The 26,385-nt window shown below is 39.1% G+C and overlaps 1 protein-coding gene across 2 annotated transcripts; it reads left to right on the plus strand.

The window, feature by feature from the left end:
- TIPRL (TOR signaling pathway regulator) lies at window positions 1–24,504 on the plus strand. Of its 2 annotated transcripts, XM_010371775.2 has the most exons (8): window positions 196–337; window positions 4,960–5,032; window positions 5,455–5,634; window positions 6,341–6,440; window positions 12,938–13,069; window positions 17,961–18,056; window positions 21,326–21,388; window positions 22,311–24,504. In XM_010371775.2, the coding sequence occupies exons 3-8, from the start codon at window positions 5,474–5,476 to the stop codon at window positions 22,452–22,454; spliced, it is 696 nt and encodes a 231-aa protein (XP_010370077.1). In that variant the 5' UTR covers window positions 196–337; window positions 4,960–5,032; window positions 5,455–5,473; the 3' UTR covers window positions 22,455–24,504. The 2 variants fall into 2 exon arrangements, with proteins under 2 accessions (XP_010370076.1, XP_010370077.1); XM_010371774.2 differs by lacking the exon at window positions 4,960–5,032 and having other exon boundaries at window positions 1–337.
- The last annotated feature ends 1,881 nt before the right edge of the window (window positions 24,505–26,385 follow it).

The following is a 26,385-nucleotide window of genomic DNA, read 5'->3' on the forward strand; positions in this document are numbered from 1 at the left end:
AAGACGTGGGTTACGCAACCACAGCAACTAGTCCCGGAAGCAAAAAGCAAAGGGGCGGAGAAGAAGACGGGAAGCAGAGCCAGCGTCAGGGTCGGCCGGCAGGGGGCGGGGCCGGGCATGGTAACGGCTCGAAAGCCTAGGAGGCTGGGCCGGAGGAAGGCGGGGGAACCGGTGTTCGCCGCCGCCGCTGCCTCAGCCTATTTCTTGCGGCCTCTGCGGGTCCTGCCTCAGCCATGATGATCCACGGCTTCCAGAGCAGCCACCGGGATTTCTGCTTCGGGCCCTGGAAGCTGACGGCGTCCAAGACCCACATCATGAAGTCGGCAGATGTGGAGAAGTGAGGCTTCGGGGCACGGGGTCTGGGCGCTGGCCGGTTGCTGGCCTAGGGAGGGAGGCAGGGCGAACTCCGTGCAGCCCCTCCCTTTTCCCCTGAGGCGGAGGTTCTGTCCCTCCGGACCGGACTTTTGATTGACAACTTCGATAAATAATCCAGTCACACTTCCGGACCCTTTGGTTGGGGATCGCCAGGAGCTGCTTTCGTGAACTGTCACTCCGCCTGGGTTTGAGTAGAGTGTGGCTGTCCTGGTGGACGTTCCCCTCACCAAACGTCTCCTCCTGCCTCAGCCTGCACCACCTTTCTGGGTGGTTGTTGCCTGTTTTCTTAGGGGTTAATAACGGGGATGATTTATAAGTTTGGTTTTTGGCACGTCAGGTGCTGTGCCTGGCGCTTGAGATAGGAAATGTAAAAGACAGCGTGCGCCTCAATTCACAGTCTCGTGAGAGAGACAGACAATTATATTACAGCGTGAATAAATGTAATGAAGATATATACACGGAATGATTTGAGGTCTTTTAGGGACTCGAACCACCTAGGAAATTGGGATGCCTGAACTGAATCTTGATAAAATCGTTGCTGGGGACTGTGGATAGGTGCATGCCACCAGGTCAAGCAGAGTGAGTTGTGATGCGTTTTTGATGCCTGGGCTGAATCTTGACAAAATTTAGGGGAATCAGGGGACGCCTGAAAAGCCGGAGGCTCCGGGAGAGTGAAAGCTATGATGTGTTTAAAGATCTGTGTCCGTGTGATTGGAGTGTAAGGTACCATAGAGGGTGTTGTGAGAAATGAGAGGTAGGCCCCAGGGGAATCAAGATACTGAGGGAATTTTTATGCCCGGCTAAGGAGTTTTCAATTTTCTCTAACAACCACTGGGTGTAATTTTATCCGAAGGAGCTGCATTATCAAATGTAGGCTCTGAAAGATTTCTCTGGAGGCCATGTTGAGGCTGGATTGCTGGTCCGCAGGGATGGGAAGGAGACCAGTTAGTAAGAGAGAAGATAGGTTTTAAAAGATTAAGTCCCTGGGATGGCCAGTTAATGGGAGGGGAAATAAAGGAAGAGTCAAGATCTAATGACTCTTCTAATGACAAGATCTCTGGCTTGGATTGTTGTATTGCCTTTGAACAAGATGAGAAGCATAGGAGGAGGAGGAGCAGATGGGGGCTGGGTGTTGGATAGAGGATGAGTCTAGTTTACTGAAATGTGAGGTCATAGAGTGGAGATGTTTAGTAGGCATTTAGATATATTCATCTTGGAGCTCAAAAAAGATGACGTTTAAGTTTGGGAATTATCTGCTTATATTTGGTACCTGGAGCTTTGGGAATGAATTAAGGTATCTAGAAGTCATCCAGAGGAAAAGGTCATAAAATAGAACCCTAAGTGAGCACTTGCATTTTAAGATTTGAGCAGAGAGAGTGACCAAGGAAGAGAGGAAAGTCATGAAACGATGCTTGCTTCCTAAGAAAATAAGTGGTGATATTCTAGTAGACTCACTGAAAAAAATTAGGAAAATACAGAAAACAAAGGAAAAAATTTCCCTTCATCCCACCACAAATTGAATTTTTTTTTGAGTTTTTCCTCTATATAACTTTCTTTTCTTTTATAACTTTTTTTTTTTTTTTTTTTTTTTTGATTTTTAATAGAGACGGGAGTTTCTCCACGTTGGTCAGGTTGGTCTTGAACTCCGGACCTCAGGTGATCCACCTGCCTCGCCCTCCCAAAGTGCCGGGATTACAGGCGTGAGCCACTGTGCCTAGCCTTGTATAACTTTTATTTACTTTTTATTTTGTTTTTATTTTTGAGACAGCCTCACTCTGTGGCCCAGGCTAGAGTGCAGTGGTGCAGTCTTAGCTCACTGCAGCCTCCACCTTCCAGGTTAAAGTGGTTCTCCTGCCTTAACCTCGCTGGTAGCTGGGACTACAGGCGCATGCCAACATACCTGGCTAATTTTTGTATTTTTATTGATTTATTTATTTTTAATTTTCTTTTTCTTTTTCTTTTTTTTTTGAGAGGAGTTTTGCTCTTATTGCCCAGGCTGGAGTGCAATGGTGCTATCTCGGCTCACTGCAGCCTCCGCCTCTTGGGTTCAAGCGATTCTCCTGACCAGCCTCCCAAGTAGCTGGGATTACAGGCATGTATCACCATGCCCGGCTAATTTTGTGTTTTTAGTAGAGATGGGGTTTCACCATGTTGGTCAGGGTGGTCTTGAGCTCCTGACCTCAGATGGTCTACCTGCCCTTGGCCTCCCAAAGTGCTGGGATTACAGGCATGAGCCACCTCCTCCCCGTATAACTTTCTGTGAGAAATTGCTGATGGGTGCAAAAGTAATTCCGGTTTTGCAATTAAAAACCACAATTACTTTTGCACCAACATAATACAATATATAGTTATATATAAAGCAGTCAGCTTCAAACTGGGGCCCGCACGTAATTTACTTACAGATTCTCCAGAGATGGCTGTATGCATGGAGAGTTTTAAGGGAATAAAATTCCATATCTATAATCTCCTTATGTATTATTTAAAAAATAAATTTGCCTGAGGCTGGGCGCGGCGACTCACGCCTGTAATCCCAGCACTTTGGGAGCCGCGGCGGGCGGATCACCTGAGGTCAGGAGTTCAAGACTTGCCTGGGCAACATGGTGTAACCCCGCCTCTACTAGAAATAAAAAAAAAAATTATCCGGGAGTGGTGGTGCAGGCCTGTACTCCCAGCTACTCTGGAGGCTGAGGCATGAGAATCACTTGAACTCGGGAAGTGGTGGTTGCAGTGAGCTGAGATTGTGCCACTGCACTCCAGCTTGGATGATAGAGTGAGACTCCATCCCTCCCCCCGAAAAAAAAAATAAACTGCCTTTTTTATATGACAAAAGGAAGACTTACCCTCACCAATCCTAAATTTTTCTGTGATGCATTACCATAGATTGTAAAAACCGCTAAGGTGCTAAATAAATTGATTGGGTAAAATATTGGATTAAAGAAACTCCCTTTAATGAATATTTAAGGCACCTTAAAACCACAGGAGCTTCCTGTCTTCTCTCCTTATAACTGGTTATACCTGTTTTTAAGAGGGAAACTTGATGTTAGGAATAGGGCATTTTCAGGCCTGGCACGGTGGCTCACGCCTGTAATCCCAACACTTTGGGAGGCCAAGGCAGGTGGATCACCTGAGGTCAGGAGTTTGAGACCAGTCTGGCCAACATGGTGAAACCCCGTCTCTACTAAAAATACAAAAATTAGCTGGGCGTGGTGACACGTGCCTGTAATCCCAGCTACTAGAGGGACTGAGACAGGAGGATTGCTTGAATCCGGGAGGCAGAGGTTGCAGTGAGCCGAGATCATGCCATTGCACTCCAGCCTGGGCAACAGAGCAAGACTCCATCTCAAAAAAAAAAAAAGAAAAAAGAAATAGGGCATTTTGACCTGTGTTTAAGAAACTCTATATTTAGAACATTGAAGGACTGTAAATTAGTAACAGTGATTCTTTTACATATATGAGTGAAATATTTTATAGGACTGCCAGATTTTTCCAGATATATTGGGTAGAACCCACAGACTCACGTATTATTTCACATTTGGTATGCATTATTCAAGTTAAAACTTATTTTATGGAATCTTATGTAATATATATTCCAATTATAGTTTATTGTATCTAATCTTTTAAGTATTTAATATTTTCTATCTCCTAATAACAAAGAATAAATTTTACTTAAAATTATGATGAAAGTTAATATTGTTAGGTATCATCCTGAAGACCTGCACCTCAAAAAGTTAGATCACTGATATGTACACACAGAAATACACATATAGATGTAAAAAATATACAATGTGTATACAGCACTTTGGGAGGCTGCGGCGGGTGGATCACCTGAGGTCAGGAGTTCAAGATTATCCAAAATAGTCTCTACTAAAAATACAAAACTTAGCCGAGCACGGTGGCGGGTGCCTGTAATCCCAGCTACTAGGGAGGCTGAGGCAAGAGAATCACTTGAACCTGGGAGGTGGAGGTTTCAGTGAGCCAAGATCGTGCCACTGCACTCCAACCTAGGGTGACAGAGTAAGACCTTGTCTCAAAAACAAACAAACAAACAAAAAACAGTGTTAAGCTTTGTTTAAAGACTTGAAGTCAGTAGAAAGGAATGCTTAAGAAAAGGGGGTCTGCTATCTGTCTTGTGATGCTATACCAGTCAGTTTGGAGAGTAAGGCACATTATACCATTGCATATAAAAAACCATTTAATGAAATTTTATGGTTTGTAGGGCATGACTTAATCCTTGCCTTGCATGGCCATAGGTCTTGTTTATCATACGCATTTTGATCATACTATTTTATCATAAGCATTTTTCCGTTTTATTATATTCTCTCTTTAAACATTTGTAATGGTTCCGTAATATTTCATCATATGGATATACTTTGGTTTGCATAATCATTTATTGCTTTATAATGAAACATTCAGAGTATTTCTTTTTCACAATTATAAGTAAAATCATTATAAGTATTAATGTGTATAGTTTTTTTCTGTACTTGGAATTGTTCTTTAGTACAGATATCCTAAAACTGATACTTTGGGTCAAAGTGTGTAGATTTTATTAAATTCCTGTTATTTTTTGCTTGATTGTTGCACCAGGGTGAAATGTAAATTGACACAATCCTTCTGAAAGTCTGAATAGGCAAGTGGTGGATTCCCTCATCAGTGTCAGGTGCTTTTGCTTTTTTCATCACCACTTTTTGAAACTTATAACAATTGAAAATTTTAGTGGAAAAATTATTTTCCTACAAGGGACAGTAACTTTAATTGCTTTGCTATCTTTTCTTCATACCTTCATGATATATATTATAGTAATATCTGTGTGCTATATATTATAGTAATATAATAAGCTATTATATCTGTGTTTATATATTATCTTATTTAGCCCAATACCTAGTACAGTGCCATAAGATATGATGATGAAAGAATGGATGAAGAAAGCATTTTGTAGACCTTGCAAATATATCATATTGATTAAATCATATGCTGTGTAACTCATTCAGCAATGTAGGAAGAATTCTCTTGGGATGGAAAAGAAACAAAAATGCCAACAGCGATATAAAATTATCTCACCTGACTTTTGGTTATGTATAGATTAGCCGATGAATTACATATGCCATCTCTCCCTGAAATGATGTTTGGAGACAATGTTTTAAGAATCCAGCATGGCTCTGGCTTTGGAATTGAGTTCAATGCTACAGATGCATTAAGATGTGTAAACAACTACCAAGGAATGCTTAAAGTGGCCTGTGCTGAAGAGTGGCAAGAAAGCAGGTGAGAATCTGGTCAGTTAGGTTAAACAAAAAAGATAATTAGGTTAAACAAAAGTGAAAAGACTTGAAAAAATATTCAGTAAAAATATTCAGTAATGTGTTGTTAGAATGAAGAACTGGTATTATTAAACACGAGAGTTGTATCATTCTAGAATTCATTTTTCTCAGACATAAAAATGGAAGTTAATTACCCCACTGCTTGAATACTTGTTAAAGTGAATTACAACTGAGCTGAGCTATGTACTTTTTCAATTCTTCAGCGTTCCTTATTGAAGAGGCAGTAGGCTATATTTAATGTTCCTGTTTTTCAAGAAAAATGTTTACTTATGATATGCTTAATAAATATCCTATTTGAGAAGCATTGAAATGAAGACAGCATGTTTTTCTTTGATAGTCAAATCAGCAATTATTTACTTTGTGCCTAATATGTACTAAGTACCTTAGATGATACAAAGAAGTATAAACCTTTAAACCATGTCCTCAGGCAGTGTACAGACTAACTGAAAAGACTACATCAGTACCGACAAGTTAAAGAACAATAAATGTAGAAAAACGAAGAAAAACCTTGTACTGGTGAATTATAACAAGTGTATATATTTAATAGGATATTTTATGTTATTGTAGAATATAATTGGATGTGATATATAAATACAGATAATCTCTATTCTGCATCACTGAATCTGATCCTTCTCATTTTGGTATTTGAGGACGGAGGGTGAACACTCCAAAGAGGTTATTAAACCATACGATTGGACCTATACAACAGATTATAAGGGAACCTTACTTGGAGAATCTCTTAAGTTAAAGGTAAATCTTACTCTTTTCTTTTATGAGTCATTAATTGTCTTGGACAGTCTGAGCATTAGAACTTTCTAGTAACGGGTTATTTTTTGCAACTACTTTTATCGTCCTTGTTTTCTGTTGTGGCATCCCTCAGAACGTAATGTGAGGGGGTTTTGCTGGTTGACTTATCAGCAGAAAATAAAAGATGGCCTTAATGTAAAAATTTATTTTTAAAACTGTAGTTGCTGGCAATGGCAGACTGCCATATTGTTATCATTATCACTATCAAGAAACACTAAAATGTATTTTGGGCCTTGGTAATGTATTACGTGATTTAGACAGAACCTGCTAGCTAGTAGCTTACAAGTTTATAGATTAACAAATATATGGACAAAAAGAACTTCTGGTTAGACAAAGTAGGTTTATGCCCTGACTGCCGTTGCTTATGAACCTGAAATGACTTTAGGTAAGTTACTTGAGTCTCAGTTTTATCAATAAATTGGGTAAACAGAAATATCTACCTCAGAGTTCTGATGTGAAATAATTTATGGGAAGCTCTCAATAAATTCTAAAGCTCTATATTCGTATTAAGTCCTGTCTGTGTAAGCCCTGCTTGCAAAGAGATTCGGGCCAGGCACAGTGGCTCACACCTGTAATCCCAGCACTTTGAGAGGCCGAGGCAGGCGGATCATGAGGTCAGGAGTTTGAGACTAGCCTGACCAACATGGTGAAATCCCTTCTCTATTAAAAATACAAAAATTAGCTGGGTGTGGTGGCGCATGCCTGTAATACCAGCTACTCAGGAGGCTAAAGGAGGAGAATTGCTTGAACCCGGGAGGTGGAGGTTGCAGTGAGCCGAGATTGCGCCATTGCACTCCAACCTGGGTGATAGAGTGAGACTCTGTCTCAAAAAAAAAAAAATAGAAGAAGAGATTTGGCCAGGTTCTGTGGCTCACACCTGTAATCCCAGCACTTTGGGAGGCCAAGATGGGTGGATCATGAGGTCAGGAGTTCAACACCAGCCTGGCCGACATGGTGAAACCCTGTCTCTACTAAAAATACAAAAATTAGCCTGGCATGATGGAGTGCGCCTATAGTCCCAGCTAATCGGGAGGCTGAGGCAGGAGAATTGCTTGAACCCTGGAGGCGGAGGTTGCAGCCAGCCAAGATCGCATAATTGTACTCCAGCCTGGGTGACAGAGTGAGACTCCCATTTCAAAAAAAAAAAAAAAAAAAAAAAAAGAGAGAGAGAGATTTGTGGTAAATAACACTAGGAAGATGGAATTGGTAGGTCTTATGTCGTGAAGTTAGCTGTATTTTGAAATCTTATAGTATGACTAAAATGAAGTAAATTTGGGCCAGGCACAGTGGCTCATGCCTGTAATCCTAGGACTTTGGGAGGCCAAGACAGGCAGATTACTTGAGGTCAGGAGTTCGAGACCAGCTTGGCCAACATAGTGAGACCCCACCTCTACTAAAAATGTAAAAATTAGCCAGGCATGGTGGCGTGTGCCTGTGATCCCAGCTACTTTGGAGGCTGAGGCAGGAGAATCACTTGAACCCAGGAGGTGGAGGTTGCAGTGATCTGAGATCACACCACTGCACTCCAGCCTGGACAACAGAGAAAGGCTCCGTCTCAAAAAAACAATAAATAAAATAAAGCAAATTTGGTTTAGGTTGAATGTCTCTAAATATCACAGACTATTACATAGAATGAATTTATTTTAGTGCAACCTGAAATATTTATATTAAAAGTAGCTATTGGAAACCCTGTGTCATCTAGGTGCAGTGGCTCACACCTGTAATCCCAGCACTTTGGGAGGCTGAGGCAGGCAGATCACCTGAGGTCAGGAGTTGGAGACTCAGGAGGCTGAGGCAGGAGAATTGCTTGAACCCAGGAGGCAGAGTTGCAGTGAGCCAAGATCGCGACACTGCGCTCCAACCTGGGCTTCAGAGTGAGACTCCATCTCAAAACAAGGAAACCTGATATCATACGTTGGTGCTTAGGCAGAAATGTTAAGAAGATAGTGTTTGTCTGGGCCCCTTTTCTCTGCAGAAATTTTTAGTCTCATGAAGATAAAAGTTGATAGCAGGGACTTAATGATTCTTATCTTCAGTTCCTGCCATTACTACATTCCAAGCTCTAACTATTTTTCTGTGCTTCCAGGAAAAAACTCATTCATTCATTTAACAGATATTTCTTGAGCTCTTGCTCTATGCCAGGTACTAATCCTAGGAGCCTTGCATACAGCAGAGCAGACAAAAATTCCTCCTTTACAGTCTAATGGGAGAGCAAGGTTATTTCAGTCTCTTATTACTACTCTGTAGATTAGTGTTCTCCTCCTTCCTCTCTTCTAATTGAAAAACTTTGTTGAGAGCATTTGATATTTCATTGCCAGGATTGAGGAAATGGGAACTTGTTTTAAACCCATACAATAATGATGATGACTTAGTTTGTGGACTGACTTAGGAAAAGTCTCCTGGAGGTTATGAAGCAGCGTTAGCTGTGACCAAGTGAGAACCATAACTGTAGAAACAGAGAGTGTGAGAGTAGTAGAAGGCAAAAAGCATTTGTTCAGTACTCTCCTATTGATACTTCAGCCTATAATGTGATTTGTTCTGAAGTGTTGCTGATAAATGTCAGTGTGATTACCCACTTACTGGTGATAATAAGCTGAGGCTGTGGCAGAACACAGATCTGGGTTCAAAATCCCAGCACCATCATTTGCCAGGTTGGAGAAGTAATTTAGTCTTACTAAGCCTTGTTTCAGTCACTTTGTTAAGCTAGGGTAATACTAGTTGTGAAGTAGGAAATAAAATTATGTACGTAGGCTGGGTGTGGTGGCTGATGCCTGTAGTCCCAGCACTTTGGGAGGCTGAGATGGATCACTTGAGCTCAGGAGTTTGAGACCAGCCTGGGCAACATGGTGAAACCCCATCTCTACAAAATGTAGAAAAATTAGCTGGGTCTGGTGGCACGTGTCTGTAGTCCCAGCTACTCAGGAGGCTGAGGTGGGAGAATCACTTGAGCCTAGGAAGGCGAGGCTGCAGTGGGCTGTGATTGTGCCACTGCACTCCAACCTGGGCGACAGAGCGACACCCTATCTCGAAACAGTATGTGTTTTACAGTAAGATCTCAATAAATGGCAGCTGTTACTATGATAATATAGTATATCAAGTATTAGGGAACCTAAGTTAATATTGCAATACCAAGAATAAAAGTAGATGTATTATCTATGGTATATTATTATATTAAATAGCAGCCCAAATGGACTAAGGCCTAATAATTTCAATTATCTCTGGAATCCCTGGTGTCTTTTATTTCAGTTGGTTCTGGGTTATGACATCTAGGCTTCTAATTTGCCTCTTTATTTTTGTTTCAGTTCTAGGATGATGATGTTTTTCTTCAGAGAGGATTTTTGTTTAGTTCTGACAGGCGCTTGAGAATATTCATAGTCAAGGACAGAGCTCTGCAAACTTCTTCTGGAAAGAGTCAGACGTAAATATTTTAGGCTTTGTGGGCCTTAGGGTCTCTGTTGCAGCAACTCAGCTGTGCTATCATAGTCTACATCACTCATAGACAATATATAAATGAATGGGCATGGCTATGCTTTAAGAAAACTTTATGGACAGTGAAATTTGAATTTCATATAATTTCTATGTGTCATGAAATATTTTTCTTTTGATTTTTTTCCTCCAATTATTTAGCCATTATTAGTTTGCAGCCCATAAAATAGGTAACAGGGCAGATTTGACCTACAGGTCTTAGTTTGCCTGCCTTGGTCTAGAACCAGAGTTTGAGGTGTACTGGGCCTGCAGATAAGAAGCTCTGAGGCTGGGCATGGTGACTCACACCTGAATCCCAGCACTTTGGGAGGCCGAGGCAGGCGGAACACCTGAGGTCAGGAGTTCGAGACCAGCCTGGCCAACATGGCAAAACCCTGTCTCTACTGAAAACACAAAAAAATTAGCCAAGCATGATGGCACGTGCCTGTAATCTTCGCTACTTGGGAGGCTGAGGCACAAGAATTGGTTGAACCCAGAAGCCAGAGGTTGCAGTGAACTGAAATGGTGCCACTGCACTCCACCCTGGGCAACAGAGCGAGACTCTGTCTCAAAAAAAAAAAATGCTCTGAAATTACTATAGCTCTTTAGGGTGTCATCTCCGATTTGGGAGGAAGCAGGAAATTCTCCAGGGTCCTTGCCCTTAGTGAACACTGAGCAGCGATGGCACCAAAAGCTAGCAGGGCCCAGCTTCTTCTCTGGATTAGCCAGTGCTATGCCTCAGGGCAAAAGCCAGCCAAGTACAGACTTACTTTTCTGGGCTCCAGTCTTTTTCCAGATCTCAGCCCAGTAACTCCATACTGCCTTGGCCATTGGATGCTTTTAGGAAGTTTTTGGTTTTTTTCAGCCAGCTTTTTAAATTGTCTTCAGCAAGAGGGTTTGTCTAGATTACTTATTCTGCCAATACTGTTCCATATATGTATATATACTTTTTTGAGATAGAGTTTCCCTCTTGTCGCCCAGGCTGGAGTGCAATGGTGTAATCTCAGCTCACTGCAACCTCTGCCCTGCAGGTTCAAGCGATTCTCCTGCCTCAGCCTCCTGAGTAGCTAGGATTACAGGTGTCTGCTACCACGTTCAGCTAATTTTTATACTTTTAGTAAAGACGAGATTTCACCACATTGGCTAGGCTGGTCTCAAACCCCTGACCTCAAGTGATCCTGCTGCCTTGCCTCCCAAAGTGCTGGGATTACAGGCGTGAGCCACCGCGCCCAGCCCATATGTTTTATATTTAGCTGGTTATTATTTTTTTGTTGTTTTTTTTTAGATGCCTGGGTTCAGAGAGGAGATATGTAGAGTTGAGGAAGAGAGAGAGCTGAAAAGTATAAAGTTTTAGACATACTTAGCCTTGCAAATGGAAACATTAGCATAAATAAGTTAAATATGATATCCCTAACTCATGCTTTGTTTTTTGACTTTCTCTTTCAAACATTTTATAAGTACGTAAATGGAAAAACTGACAGATTCATTTTGATCAATCACTTACTGAAGGCGTACGTGAAACATTAATGAAGCAATTTACTAATGAGAAAATTCAGATAATGATTATTTTGGGGGGGACTCAGGAGTATCTATAAGGAGGATTTAAAGATGTGTTCCTTTGAACTAAAATCAAATAAAAAGGACGGAATTTACAAGTGTGTGTATTTAACACTAACTTAAGTTGTGTAACCTTAGGCAGTCCTTGTGGGCAGACCAACTTTTGTTTAACGAGATCATAAACTTACACCTGTGATGCAGGGGACTGGTTATATGCCCTGCCCCTACACTCCAAATCCCTTCCCCTCCCAAGTTTCACCTCAGGAGTGGCCTTATACCTGCTCCATACACAGTTGGAACTAAAACTGCTTAGGGCTAAGTGTTATCTCTAAGTGACCATGGAAGAATTATGGACATTTTTTTACTTCCTGGAAATCATATACAAACTGCCACTTCCTTTTCATGGCATCTTTTCCCCCTACATCACTTAATGTTCCCTTAGATTTCCTCCCAAAATCTGTGCAGTGTTGTAAACATCCTTTGTAATTTTCTTCTGATTCTTATCTAGTTATCTCAAATTAGTCTCCATCTGCTACTTTTGTCCATGAGTCAAACAAATGACCTAATCATGACTGTCAAGTAAAGCCACATTTACTAAATATCTATGGTTTGACAAGCATTGTCGTGTTTGTGTATGGTAAACCTGTCAAAGAATAAAACAGCTGAGCATTTTGTAGTGAAATTAGATGTGGTAGAAAATGGTATCACAATTCATACTTGGGTGCTGCTCAGGAGACACTTGAGTTTAATGAGCTACTGATATTATCTGCCTTAGGATTGTTGATATTTTTGTTGGATTATGTGTGTGCATGTCTTAGAGCTACAAAATAATACATTGAAAAATTGCCAACTTCATTCAAAGCATCTTTGCAATGCTAGGAGTTTCCCTTAGAATTTCTCTACAAGTTCTTGTTCACCTCTTTATTTAAAGCACTTTATTTTGCTGTAGGTTTTGGGGAGTTAGGCTGAGCAAATATCTAACATTCTAATGAAAAAATATTTTTTAAGTTCCATATGAATGTCCTAAAAGTGGCTTTCACAGCACAAAAGTTCTATGACCTTCTATGATAGTAGTAGTTCATCACACTGACTGATTTTTAGGTGATTAATTTTCTCATAGTCACAACAGAAGTTGATTTTAATATGATTTGCATTAAAAATGATAAATTTTTACTTTTTTTTGTGAAGCTATAGTATTGGACATCTGTAATATCTTCAGTTTTTCAGAATCAAGCCATATTCTGATCTTTTATATCTACAGATGACACCCAAATTTAGAACTGTGTGCTCTGGCTATGCAGAAAAGACTGATTGAAAAAACAAAAAACAAAACAAAAAAGAAAACTACTTTCCTGTGTCACTGTAGCTACTCAACTTTTTTTTTTAAATGTGCTCCTCCTTAAAATTTTTTCTTTCAGGTTGTACCTACAACAGATCATATAGATACCGAAAAATTGAAAGCCAGAGAACAGATTAAGTTTTTTGAAGAAGTTCTTCTTTTTGAGGATGAACTTCATGATCATGGAGTTTCAAGCCTGAGTGTGAAGATTGTGAGTATTACTATTTTTGTTTAAAATTAATATTTTTCTTGCATTCTTAACATCGTACAAAAATATGACTCACTTTGAATAACACTGAGCCTGGCTGGGCACAGTAGCTCACGCCTGTAATCCCAGCACTTTGGGAAGCCGAGGCGGGTACATCACAAGGTCAGGAGATCAAGACCATCCTGGCTAACATGGTGAAACCCCGTCTCTACTAAAAATACAAAAAATTAGCCGGGCGTGGTGGCGGGCTCCTGTAGTTCCAGCTACTCGGGAGTCTGACGCAGGAGAATAGTGTGAACCCGGGAGGTGGAGCTTGCAGTGAGCCAAGATCATACCACTGCACTCCAGCCTGGGCGACAGAGCAAGACTCCATCTCAAAAAAAAAAAAAAAAAAAGAAGTAGAAAACAGAATAACACGTATGGTTATTCATATTTGTTTACTACTAGATAATAATTGGGTTTCTAATACTTTCCAGAAAAAACTCAACTGAAACTTTTTACTAAATGCCTCCTCCTTTAAGACCCAGCTAAAATACCACCTTTTCTGCAAGGCCCTTCATATCTCCCTTATGCAGAGTTAAATAACTCTTTTCTATACTCCTTTTTAAAAACCTCTCGATTATAGCATTTGTCATGAGATCTATCAAAGACAGACCCTGACATCAAACATTGTTCTTGGGGCATAATGATTGTGGATGCTGTGATTTAAAGAATGAAAATAATACAAAAGCAGCTTTAAAGTCAAATTTTAGCTACTTGGGAGGCAGAGGCAGGAGGATTGCTTGAGCCCAGGAGGTCAAGGCTACAGTGAGCTATGATGATGCCACTGTACCCCAGCTTGGGAGACAAAATAATTTTATTTTTAGATAAGTAAAAATTTTTATTTTATTTTTAGATAAGTACAATTTTTTTTTTTTTTTTTTTTTTTTGAGACGGAGTCTTGCTCTGTCGCCCAGGCTGGAGTGCAGTGGCCGGATCTCAGCTCACTGCAAGCTCCACCTCCCGGGTTTATGCCATTCTCCTGCCTCAGCCTCCTGAGTAGCTGGGACTACAGGCACCTGCCACCTCGCTTGGCTAGTTTTTTGTATTTTTTAGTAGAGACGGAGTTTCACCTTGTTAGCCAGGATGGTCTCGATCTCCTGACCTCGTAATCCGCCCGTCTCGGCCTCCCAGAGTGCTGGGATTACAGGCTTGAGCCACCGCGCCCGGCCTTAGATAAGTAAAAATTTTTATTTTATTTTTACTTATCTAAAAATAAAAGTCAATTTTTTTTTTGGTAGAATCAAAGGATTTTGAAATTGTAATGAATTTTTAGAGAATCATTTTATGTAGCCTCCATATTTTATAGACAAGGCCCAAAAACATAGCTTAAGGTCATGAAACTAATTGCAAAGTTTTCTTTGTATCATCTAATATATATCATTATTCTAGCATTAGATAGTTGTTTTCATATGCTTTACTCCTTTGCTCACTTATAACTCTAAATTTACTTTTTTTGGTTTAGATTTATTCTCTCTTCAGCTCATCTAGTCTTGTATCTTTCCACTTGTCTACTCACCTTCTGAACTGACTATGCTAAATGTTCATTATGAGTTGGCGTATCTGGGTGTGCATTTGTATTCAAAAGGGTATATATATCATGTCTGTAAGTGGGTCGGTATTTGGGAAGCGCATGTGGTTTTGTGGATGGAGTTGCTCGAGAGGATATGTGTATACATGTGTGTGTACAAGAGTACATAGTAAGTCTGAAACTGAAGAGCATTTTTTTACCAACTACTTTAAGCTGAAGTATTAGTTTATAGATACTACTACCCTGTAGTGAAATTTGTAGATTATTTAATCCACCTACTTTGCAGCATTCAACATATTTTAATTATAAAATTAAAGGAAATTGGTTTAGAATAAAATATATTTTAATACTTAAATGCATAATACGACTGCACCAAAGATATAGTGAAGCAGTCAGGTACTTATATTTGCATACCGAGTCACCATAAATATGACAGCAAAAAATGTAGGCTGATGGAGATGTAAGTTATCAATCAGTGACTCTAACACAATTTTCCAAAATGGTGAACAACTCTTAGAGAAGTTCTAAATAAAACAAAGTATAATCTTTCCTTGATTTGGAAAATAGTTGCCTTCCTGGATAATTGGGTGATTTTTTTTTTAGTATCTATGTAAAATGGAATTAGGGTCTAAAGTCAGATCATTATAAGTAGGCTTTTTCACCTCTGTGAATGTCTAGTAAGATATTGCAAGTTTTGTGGAATGCAGGACTGAACTTTGTTGTATAGGACTATCCTGTGCATCCCAGATCTGTTGTTCTGGTCCTTATTCACTAACGGTCGATATTGGTTGCTTATTGATGTGACAACAAAAAATACCTCACAAATTCCCAAACGTCCCCTAGGAAAGAACTACTGCCCTAAAATATGCTATTGTATTGGCACTAGAGCTCTGGCCTCCTAATTCCTCGTCTCTCCACTGTGCCATGCTAAAATGATACTTCGGTTTACTGCCTGTGTTGTGTCCAGTGTGACTATTAGTAACTTTGAAAATTGAAGAAACGTTGCAAGTCAGTCTTTCCATAAATTACACATATCCCTGTGTAGTAATGTCAAATAATAATGATATGCTTCCCAATGTGTTGGGACATCAAGTTGTCGTAAGTCAGGTTATTTCTACAGCTTTCCTTTACTATAAGTCTTGTTTTTAAGTCTGTTGCCGATAACCCCGTCAGAATACAGTTTGGCTCAGAGCCTTTTCTCTAGCAAAGATATTAATACCTTCTAGCCTCAGTTTTATCCAGAAAATGGTTAATGAGCACCTGCTGTGTGCTGGGTACTTTTCTAAGCAATAGAGATGTGGTGATGAACAAAGCAGATATTTCCACCATCATGGAGCCTACAGTCAAGTGGAAACATAAATGAAGATAGTTACAAATCTGTTAATTTGTAGTGGAGTACTATGAGAGAGAATACCAAGAGAAATCTACTGTGATGTGGAATGGTAAGAAAGGCCCCTCTGTGGAAATGACATGTGTACTGAATTCTGAAGGACAAGTGAACATTAGCCAGGAGAATACTCCAGGTAAGGGAAGAGGGTGTGTAATGGTCCTAAGGCAGAAAACAATTGGGCCTGTGGATGGTGACTCTCCAGGCAGTTAAGTCACTATCATTACTGGGTTACTGTTATTTCTTCTTTATCATTAATGTAGCCCCGTGCTTATATATAAGATTATAGGCAGTTCCCTGAGTATATGTTACTATTTCATGCCTCGGTACTTTTTGTACAGGCAGTTCCCCTTCCTGAAATTCTCCACCCCGCCAGGCGCGGTGGCTCAAGCCTGTAATCCCAGCGCTTTGGGAGGCAGAGACGGGCGGATCACGAGGTCAGGAGATCTAGACCATTCTGGCTAACACGGTGAAACCCCGTCTCTACTAAAAAAATCCAAAATCTGTCCGGGCGAGGTGGCGGGTGCCTGTAGTCCGAGGTACTCGGGAGGCTGAGGCAGGAGAATGGCATAAACTCGGGAGGCGGAGCTTGCAGTGAGCTGAGATCGCGCCACTGCACTCCAGCCTGGGCGACAAAGCGAGACTCCGTCTCAAAAAAAAAAAAAAAGAAATTCTCCATCCCATCTCCAACTGTTCTTTCTGTGGTCAGTTCAAGCCTTGTCTTATCTGATGTTCTTTAGCACACTTACATACTTCTTTTTCAAATGCTTATCAAGCCTTGTGCATACCTCTATTATAGCAGCTACCACATCTGTTTGACAGTTTCCCTGGCTGATAACCTTTTTGAACATTGGGATTTTGTTTTTTCATTTATATAAATACATGACTTACTACAGTAAGAACTTGGTGTTAGTAGACAGTAGATATTTATTTAGCAAATGGCCAAGCATACTCACTTTATTTAATTAATTAATTAATTTTGAGACAAGGTCTTCCTCTGTTGCCCAACCTGAAGTGTGCAGTGGCACAATCATGGCTCACTGCAGCCTTGACCTCCCAGGCTCAAGCCATCCTCCCAGCTTAGCCTTCCATGTAGCTAGGACTACAGGCTTGTGCCACCATGCTTTGCTAATTTTTTATATTTTTTATAGAGATGAGATCTGACTCTGTTGCCCAGGCTGGTCGTGAACTCCTGGGCTCAAGTGATCTTTCCACCTCAACCTTCCAAAATGCTGTGATTGTAGGTGTGAGCCACCATGCCAGCTCAACATTTTCATTTTAAAGACCCAAATACCTCACATTCCATTCAACCACTGCCTCCCTGCCACCAGGACCCACCTTCATACTTTCTCCACTGACTCTGCCTATCTTTAGTAGTTATACTTGGAAAGCAGAGGAATTTGTAGATGTGCCACAGATGAAAGATGTTAAGAATGCGTTATAGTGTTCTGATAAACCAGGTATTTAGCAATATGAAGTAGTGCCTATTGGTTGAACTGAATTAGAGCATTCTGTGTAAGGTCTGTTGCTTTGTTTTATGTAAAGTGAATAAGTGAGTAGTGACAAAGAACTAGGTTGTTCTTTCATTTTGGTTTTATTGATGTTGACATTTACTGTCAGTACCTGTCATTTTTAAAAATAAGCATTGTAATGTTTACATTACTTGGGTATGTTTTTAAGTCTTTTAAACCTCAATATCTCCCCCCGCCTAGAAAAAATATTTTAGGAAACCGAAACCATGATGTTAAATAGTTTGCACAAGGTTTTGAGGCTAGTTGGAGCTAGGACAAAGAGCTTCTAGTTGAGAGATTTTTATAAACTGTGAATTCAGCCTTATTCCAGTGTTTTTTTTCTTTTTTTTCAATTTTTTTCTTTCAGTAAAGTAATAAAATATTTAATTTTTATTAAAATATTAATGTACCTTTTTTTTTTTCCAGAGAGTAATGCCTTCTAGCTTTTTCCTGCTATTGCGGTTTTTTTTGAGAATTGATGGGGTGCTTATCAGAATGAATGACACGAGACTTTACCATGAGGTATTTATTCTTGTTTAATGAATATACTAATTGATACTGGGCTTGTTTGTGTTGTTTCATTGTCAATCTGAGAATTTGAAATTAAACAATCTATATTATATGGCAGTCTTTCTAACTGTTAAGTCTGAGTGTTTCACATTCACTGTTGACTGCAGGCTATTATCAAAACATTACATTTTCTTTTACAAAAGTTCTGGTGACCCAAAATGTTTTCTAAAAGACAGTCCCTAGTTGGGGAGGGGTCTTTTGAAAAAATTTTATAAGTACTTAATCCATGTTTAAGAAAACTGTCCTTTAACTCTTACCTTTGTTTACAGTATATGTTGTTTGTATAATGTTCTGATGTACATTAGTATACAGGAAGTACATTAATATTTTAATCAGGCCAAGGCCGGGCACTGTAGCTCATGCCTGTAATCCCAGCACTTTGGAAGGCCGAGGTGGATAGATCACCTGAGATCAGGAGTTTGAGGACAACCTGGCCAACATGGTGAAACCCCATCTCTACTAAAAGTACAAAAAATTACCCAGGCATGGTGGCGGGTGCCTGTAATCCCAGCTACTTGGGAAGGCGAGGCAGTAGAATCACTTGAACCTGGGAGGCAGAGATTGTAGTGAGCCAAGATCGTTCCGTTGCTCTCCAGCCTGGGCAAAAAGAGTGAAACTTCATCTAAAAAAAAATGTGTTTATAGATATATATATATATATTTTAATCAGGCCAATCACATGGCCTCCTGAAATTTGTATTATATAATTATTTTGATAGTTGTTTTAAAGTTTGAAATACCTGTGTTCATCTGAAAGAGCTGTTAACATGCAGGGCTTTTTTTTTTTTTTTTTAAGTGTTTAAAAAAAAAAGGAGGAGGGCTTAATTTCTGAATGAATCTTTAACATAAAATTCGCGATTATGTAGAATGAGGAATTAGAGAAGAGACCGCCAGTGTTAGTTACTGTAGTCATAGTAATAGTTAAGTCTAATAACAACCCTATGAAATCAATATTATCTGTTTTATTGTATTATCTCTGTCTTATTATCAATAATATTGATATTATCTCTGTTTTATCCTGATGTAACTAAGGCAAAGAAGGATTAAATAGCTTAGGTGAGCCAGGTGTGGTGGCTCATGCCTATAATCCTAACACTTTGGGAGGCTGTGGTGGGAGGATCATTTGAACCCAGGACTTTGAGACCAGCCTCTGTCTCTACAAAAAATAAACAATTAGCCATGCATGGTGGCACGGATTTGTAGTCCTAGCTGCTACTTGGGAGGCTGAGGTAGAAGGATCGCTTGAGCTGGTGAGGTTGAGGCTGCAGTGACAGAGCAAGACCCTGTCTCAAAGAACATTAAAAAAAAGAAACATATGTAAGTTTTACAGTTAGTAGGTGGCAGAACTGGAATTTTTTTTTTTTTTTTTTTTTTTGAGGAGGAGTCTTGCTCTGTCGCCCAGGCTGGAGTGCAGTGGCGTGATCTCAGCTCACTGCAAGCTTCGCCTCCCGGGTTCCCGCCATTCTCCCGCCTCAGCCTCCGAGTAGCTGGGACTACAGGTGCCCGCCACCTCGCCTGGCTAGTTTTTTGTATTTTTAGTAGAAACGGGGTTTCACCGTGTTAGCCAGGAGGGTCTCGATCTCCTGACCTCGTGATCCACCTGCCTCGGCCTCCCAAAGTGCTGGGATTACAGGCTTGAGCCACCGCGCCCGGCCCAGAACTGGAATTTGAACCTAGTAGGATAGGATTGCATTGGTGTTTTCTAAGTCCTTCACTTAGGGATGGTTTTTTTTTTTCTTGAAATAACGTGGTGACAGTGGTAGACGTTTTTCTTTTTAAAAGTGGTGACAAAGTACTAAACATAGGCTATATTTTTGTCCCCCAGAAAGGGAAATCTGTTATTTATTTATTTATTTAAGATGGAGTCTTGCCCTGTCGCCCAGGCTGGAATGCAGTGGCATGATCTTGGCTCACTGCAACCTCTGCTTCCTGGGTTCAACTAATTCTCGTGTCTCAGCCTCCCTAGTAGCTGGGATTACGGGCGGCCACCACCACACCCGGCAATGTTTTTTTTTTTTTTTTTTTAGTGGAGTGATGGGGTTTTGCCATGTTGACCAGGCTGGTCTTGAACTATTGACCTCAAGTGATCCACCTGCCTTGGCCTCCCAAAGTGCTGGGATTACAGGCATGAGCTACCGCACCTGGCCTAAATGTTAAAAATACTCTTTTAATTAAACAACACTGAATTTTAGGAATTTATCCTAAAAGGATTCTTTTATATAATAATCTACAAATATTAATTGGACAATTACTCAGAGTTGTATGTACATGAATATTCACAGTAATATTGTTTATAGTAGCAGAAAGGAAGGAAAGTAGGAACTTAATGCCCATTAAATGGCCATTGATTAAATTGTTTATATCCATATGGTATAAAAATACGTAATTATTAAAATTGGTTGCAGAGATTGATATTTAAGTAATTTTGAAAGATACTCATTTCAGTGTTGAACTTTAAAAAGCAAGTATGAATTTAGTTACATGAGATTCTCTGTAGAGATTTCTAAGTATTAAAGGTAGTGTTACCTATATGCTGTGATCACTGATGATTTATACTTTTTCTTTTATATTATTTGATTTTTTTCCTACAGTGACTATTAATCTGTTTTTATCAATACAAGAGAGTGAAACCTTAAAGTCATATAATTTTGTGGTTTTTCTTTTATTGAAAAGTGTTTCAAGAAGTAAATTATAGTAGATTGCTGTTATAAAACCTAACCAAAAATCTTAAATGAGAAAAACTGAAGTACAACAAAGGTGATTTTAAATAAGCTATTTGATAAGAGCTTTGTGGAATGGAAAAGAAAAAAATTTTAAAGCATGATTTTGCAACATAAAAGCAGCACAATTATGTAGGTAAATGATAAGATGGCTTAAGGGAAAGATGTTTCAAACTTGAAGTAATTTTAAAATCTCTTGCATATTTTGTTTATATACATATTCTTTCAAAGTAAAATCTTTGCTATATTTCTCTTACATGGTAATTATTAAATCTGTTTACATATGTGTATCGTTATTACAATGTATAGAAAGTGGAAATAATAATCCAGAGTTCTCGACGTGGATTAAATAGGAGTTATCTCAGTGTAGAACAAGATATTCTCATTAGACTGCACGCTGTTTTGACAACCTGTTCTAAAATGTAGGCAGTCTATTTGATAGAAAGGATTTTGTAAATCAGTATAATTAAATTTATTGAGACTTGTTTATTTTTAAATACAGGCTGACAAGACCTACATGTTACGAGAATATACATCACGAGAAAGCAAAATTTCTAATTTGATGGTAAATACTTAAATATCAGTTTTTAGACGTTAAATTTTAATGTTTCATTTTAATTTAAGTAGTGTATACCCCTTATCCCAACCACCCAAGTTTATATCCCTAAACCCATTCATTCACCTAGTGGGGCTTTACAGGATATAAATTCTACTGGAGCATAACTTTTCTGACCTTACCTCAAATACAAGAACATTTAGAGCTGCTAGGTACTTAAGCCTCATCTAATCTAATTTTCACATTTTGTTCTGGAGAAACTGAAACCCAGAGGTGTGACTTACTCTGAGTCACATAACTGTCTGGTGATGGACGTTCTTTCCACTTACCACCCTGCCACCTTATTTCTTTCTACACAGTCTCCTTTTCTCTTCCTAAGATGTGGTGATTCTATACCATGATTTGTTTATTTTGGCATCATTTTTCTTTATTTTTTACTCCCCTGGGACCTGTGAAGCCTTCCTTAGAACTTAGGATTCTATAATGGGTTGCTTAAAAATTGATACCTTCCTATAAACTTGATTTTCTTTTTTTTTTTTACCCTTAGTACTTATTTCTGTCTGTGTATAGAATATACTTGGAACAGAAAAGTTACTTAGATTCTATTGTAGACTACATGCTGGGCTCTAATGGAAGACTAGTGTTTTCAAGTTAGAAAAGCAGCAGGTACATAGGGTTGGATTAATATATTAAATTCTTGCTACATTTGTGGGAACATTATAAATTATATAACCCTGTGATCTTTGATGAAATTATTCAGTAACAAAATTGAATGATTCAGTAACAAGAAATACCTATTATTTTTAGGAGCACGTATGCATATATTGCACCTGATTTTAAAATTCCCATGCTTTATGAATGCTTGAATCAAAACATTCTCAAGAAATGTCAGTATAACTGAATATGCTAATATGATTTATGTATTTCCTAGCATGTTCCACCTTCCCTCTTCACGGAACCTAATGAAATATCCCAGTATTTACCAATAAAGGAAGCAGTCTGTGAGAAGCTAATATTTCCAGAAAGAATCGATCCTAACCCAGCAGACTCACAGAAAAATACACAAGTGGAATAGAATGTGATACAACATATACTCCCTGTGGAATCTGACTGGACACCTTGGCTATTTGTAAGGGTTATTTTTATTATGATAATTAATTGCCTTGTTTATGTACAGATTTTGTGTAGCCTTAAAGGAAAAAAAAATAAAGATCGTTACAGGCAGGTTTCACTCAACTGCTATTTGTACTGTCTGTCTTCACATTCATATTCCAGATTTACATTTTCTGGAATTAAATTTGGATGATTTCTAAATTATCACAAAGTGGGACCTCAGCAGTAGTGTTGTGTGTGTCTCATGAGCAGTGAGCACAGTCTGAATTCATCATTAAACACTATCTTCTACCATGAGGAGGTTAATGTAAATCACCAAATCCCAATGCCTTGTGACTTTCATAGGATTCCTGATCGTGCATATTGATGGACTAGCTCTCCACTTTGGGCTTTCTGATATTTATTCACACCTCTGGAGTTGTAACTTGCCACATACAAAATTAGTCTCATAGTGTAGTGAACTTCACCCCAAAAATTTTGAAAATGTATTTCCCCCCGTTTTAAATTGGCTTTGAAATTAAAAAAAAAAAAAAATTAGACTTAGTACCAGAACCAAAAATACCTAGATTATTATATACATAGAAACAGGAATATGGTTTACCACTGATAGGTAGGAGTTATCTGTCCTCCATCTTTAGGTGCTTTTTCTTAAATGTGGTTCTACTTATACTGATATTTTTAATTTCCATCTTCATGCAATCTCAGAGTGAATAAACCCCTTAAATTTGGTGCTGGTTCGAAAAAGTCTAAAGGGTTTATTAGGGGTTGTTTTTAGCAAATATTACATCAATCCTTAAAGCAGCAAGATTGATTTTCTGCTTAAAATATTTGGGAAGATAAGTGAGGAGGAGGGGGTTTTAAAATATAAAAGCCAGTTTTTCTATATTAAGGTGCATATTTGTAACATTACAGGGGATGAAGTAAAATGTAATTAATTAGCACAAGACTTAGGGAGTACAGAAAGTACACAGAAATAAATTTCAATTCCATTTGATTATTTTGATAATGACCCCTTAGTCATTTTATATTCTTGTCTGCCTTTCTAGAAAAATGGTCTTCATAAAGTGAAAAGTGATTAAAAAGCACCAAATAAATTATTTGAAGTGGATTTTTTAAAATAATTTTTTGAAGGGCAGGGGGAAAATTCACCCCTTTTCTGATTTGAAATATGTTGTACATATTTCCATATGATGGATAAATCATTAAGTAAGAATATTTGATTTAAAGTATTAGCAAAACTCTTCAGGTATTTGCCTGAAGACAAATTTTAACAAAACATATACACTTGGATATCCGTCATTGCTCAAACTCTGGTGTATTGCTGGAGCCAATAGGCAGGGTATATTTTATTAGCTAAATTTGGTATTTGTCTTCTGCCTTCTGTATCACCTCCAAGCTACAGGAAATCAGGATTTTGTTGGCTTTAAGAAAACACATGGTATGTTCACTGTATATTAAATATACCTGTATTTAATGTTTTCTCTTAGGACAGAAAAGTACACACACACACACACACACACACACACACACACACACACACACATTGTGCTCAGCTTACTTTCTGTTTTATATTATTTGCCATTCAGATTTGAACAGAATAGACTCTTCATGCAAACTGTATGAAATGAAAAACATGTAAGACTCTTCATTAGTTGGAGTTTCTGGGCAACATTGTGTGTGTGTGTGTGTGTGTGTGTGTGTGTGTACAGACACATTTTTTTTTTTAACTTGTTGATTCAGATGTCTTGGTCCCTGAATAGTCCTAGATTACTTATTTTGAGAATTCATTGTTAAAAATTAAAGGGAATTAAAATAATTGCCTTTTTTTTTTTTTTAGAGGGTAAGAAATGGATAGAATGAGTATGCCTCTGAAAAATTTATTAGTTTATTCTTGTGGAGAATACCAAGAAAATGTGTATTTGCCCATTGCTAAATATGATATATGCCATTTTATATTTATTTGTCCCAAGTGTCTTTTTGTAAGAGGAGAATAAACAATAAGGAATTATTGATCAATGTTTTACTATTTCATTTATTTGAGTTTTTCTTAGAGCTTAATTAAAGAAGAGTGGTTTGGGGTATACTTTTCTTATTTGTGCATTATGTTTTGAACTCAGTCAATGCTGTAGACAGAGTCTCCAGGCAGGTTATAAATTAAAACCTAACTGATGGTTCACAATACAATTTCCCAGTTTGCCTTTGTGCCCTTGCCTCTCCTCTCCCTCTGTTCCTTAATATTTCCATGGATGTTTTTAACGTATTTTCTCTATGTTGGGTTAATGTTTTTTGTTTTTGAAAATATGAATACCTGTCATATGTATTAGTTTTGAGTACTGTATGTACAATTATGGTGCTAGGTATAATGGATTACAACAATAAAGCAATGTAGTATATGTTTTTGTGGGGTTAAAGTCTAATGGAAGAGACAAAGTAAAAAAATTACTAGTTTTAATATGTGCAGTAATGGAAATGATACTGACTTAACAGAGTAACAAAAAATCAACTAACTTTAATAGAGGTAGTCAGAGCTCTGCTTCTGAAGAAGATGTGGAAAACCTCAAGAGACTGTCATTCCCATTTTAACAAGGAGAAAAGGCTGGGTCATCTGTAAAATTAAAGCTTTTTTTCTTGAGCATATCAAAGAACTGAAATTACGAGGCAAACAAACCAAATCCCAAAGAGTGATTAAGTCCTACAAGGATAGATGGGACATACTTGATTTGTTTTTCTAAAGACCACCAGAGCGGGCACAAAAGAACCAGCGAGGAGGCAAGTGTAGGAGCAAAACTGCAAGTTTATTTTGGTCACCTAAGGTGTGGGGAAGAGGTCTGTCGGCCTCCGGCAAAGAAGGCCGACAGAGTCCCCCGGTGGGGCTCTCCGACGGAGTTCCTGCAGTCTTGACATCCCGACAGGAGTGGAGGACTGAGGAAGGCCACGCCTGGCGTCCGTCCTGAGCGGCTTTTCTAGGAGTGGGAGGGCAATAGGCGGGGCACGGGCGTGTCGGGGGGCATTCTGCAGGTGCGACCAGGTAAATCTTGGTCTCTTCGGATTGACGTCACCTGGCGCATGCCCAGTTGGTCTGCACCCTCCCTGGGCGGTGGCTGCATTTTCGCGCGCGCGGGAAGGGAAAAGTTGGTGAAGAAGAACCCGGAAGTGCACCATCTTGCCTCCGTTCGTCCAAACAATACTGACTGTTTAACCTTAGGAAGAACCCAAGAGAAAGAGATGGCCTTTATATAAACAGGTAAGAAAACATTAGCAAAAATTTTAACAAATTCCTAAAGTGTACGTGTGGGCTAGCATACTAGTTTGGAATAGCCAAGAATCTGAAATAAGGGAACTTCATACACACTAACAAGTTCTTTCCCAAGGGCCTACACCGGGCCTCAAGAAAGCCTGGAAGCAGGGTGGGGAACCAGAAAGTCTTAGTAGGTGGTTTAAGCAAACAGAAGGTAGTTAGCTGCCTTGAAACCCTGCCTACTTTGAAGCTCTTCTCTTGAATGATGCAAAAGCCTTAGGCTACTGTAGGGAGGAGCAACAATCCATATCATTCCTGGGGCCCAGGCAGAAATTTCATTGCTCTGGGGTAGGAATGTAGACAAAATGCACCTGCTTTTGGGAAAGAGGTAGGAAATGTTCTGCCTTCAGGACACAGGAAAACAATATTACTTCTAGAGGAGTAGAAGCAAAAATTGACCTTGGAGGAGGGGCGGAAAATCTAGGCCCAAGATGCCACATGGATAACATAAAGAGGTCTGCTCCCAGTGGGGAATGGGCATGAAATTGTTGCACAAGACCAACAATAGATTTGAAACAGATTTTGACTACTGTTGAGAAGTGGTGCAGGAATGTTGAGAAAGCCACATCCCTGTAGGCCAGGCCCACAAAGCCTC

This window comes from Rhinopithecus roxellana, chromosome 8 (genome assembly GCF_007565055.1).
Source record: "Rhinopithecus roxellana isolate Shanxi Qingling chromosome 8, ASM756505v1, whole genome shotgun sequence".
Taxonomy (NCBI): Eukaryota; Metazoa; Chordata; class Mammalia; order Primates; family Cercopithecidae; genus Rhinopithecus; species Rhinopithecus roxellana.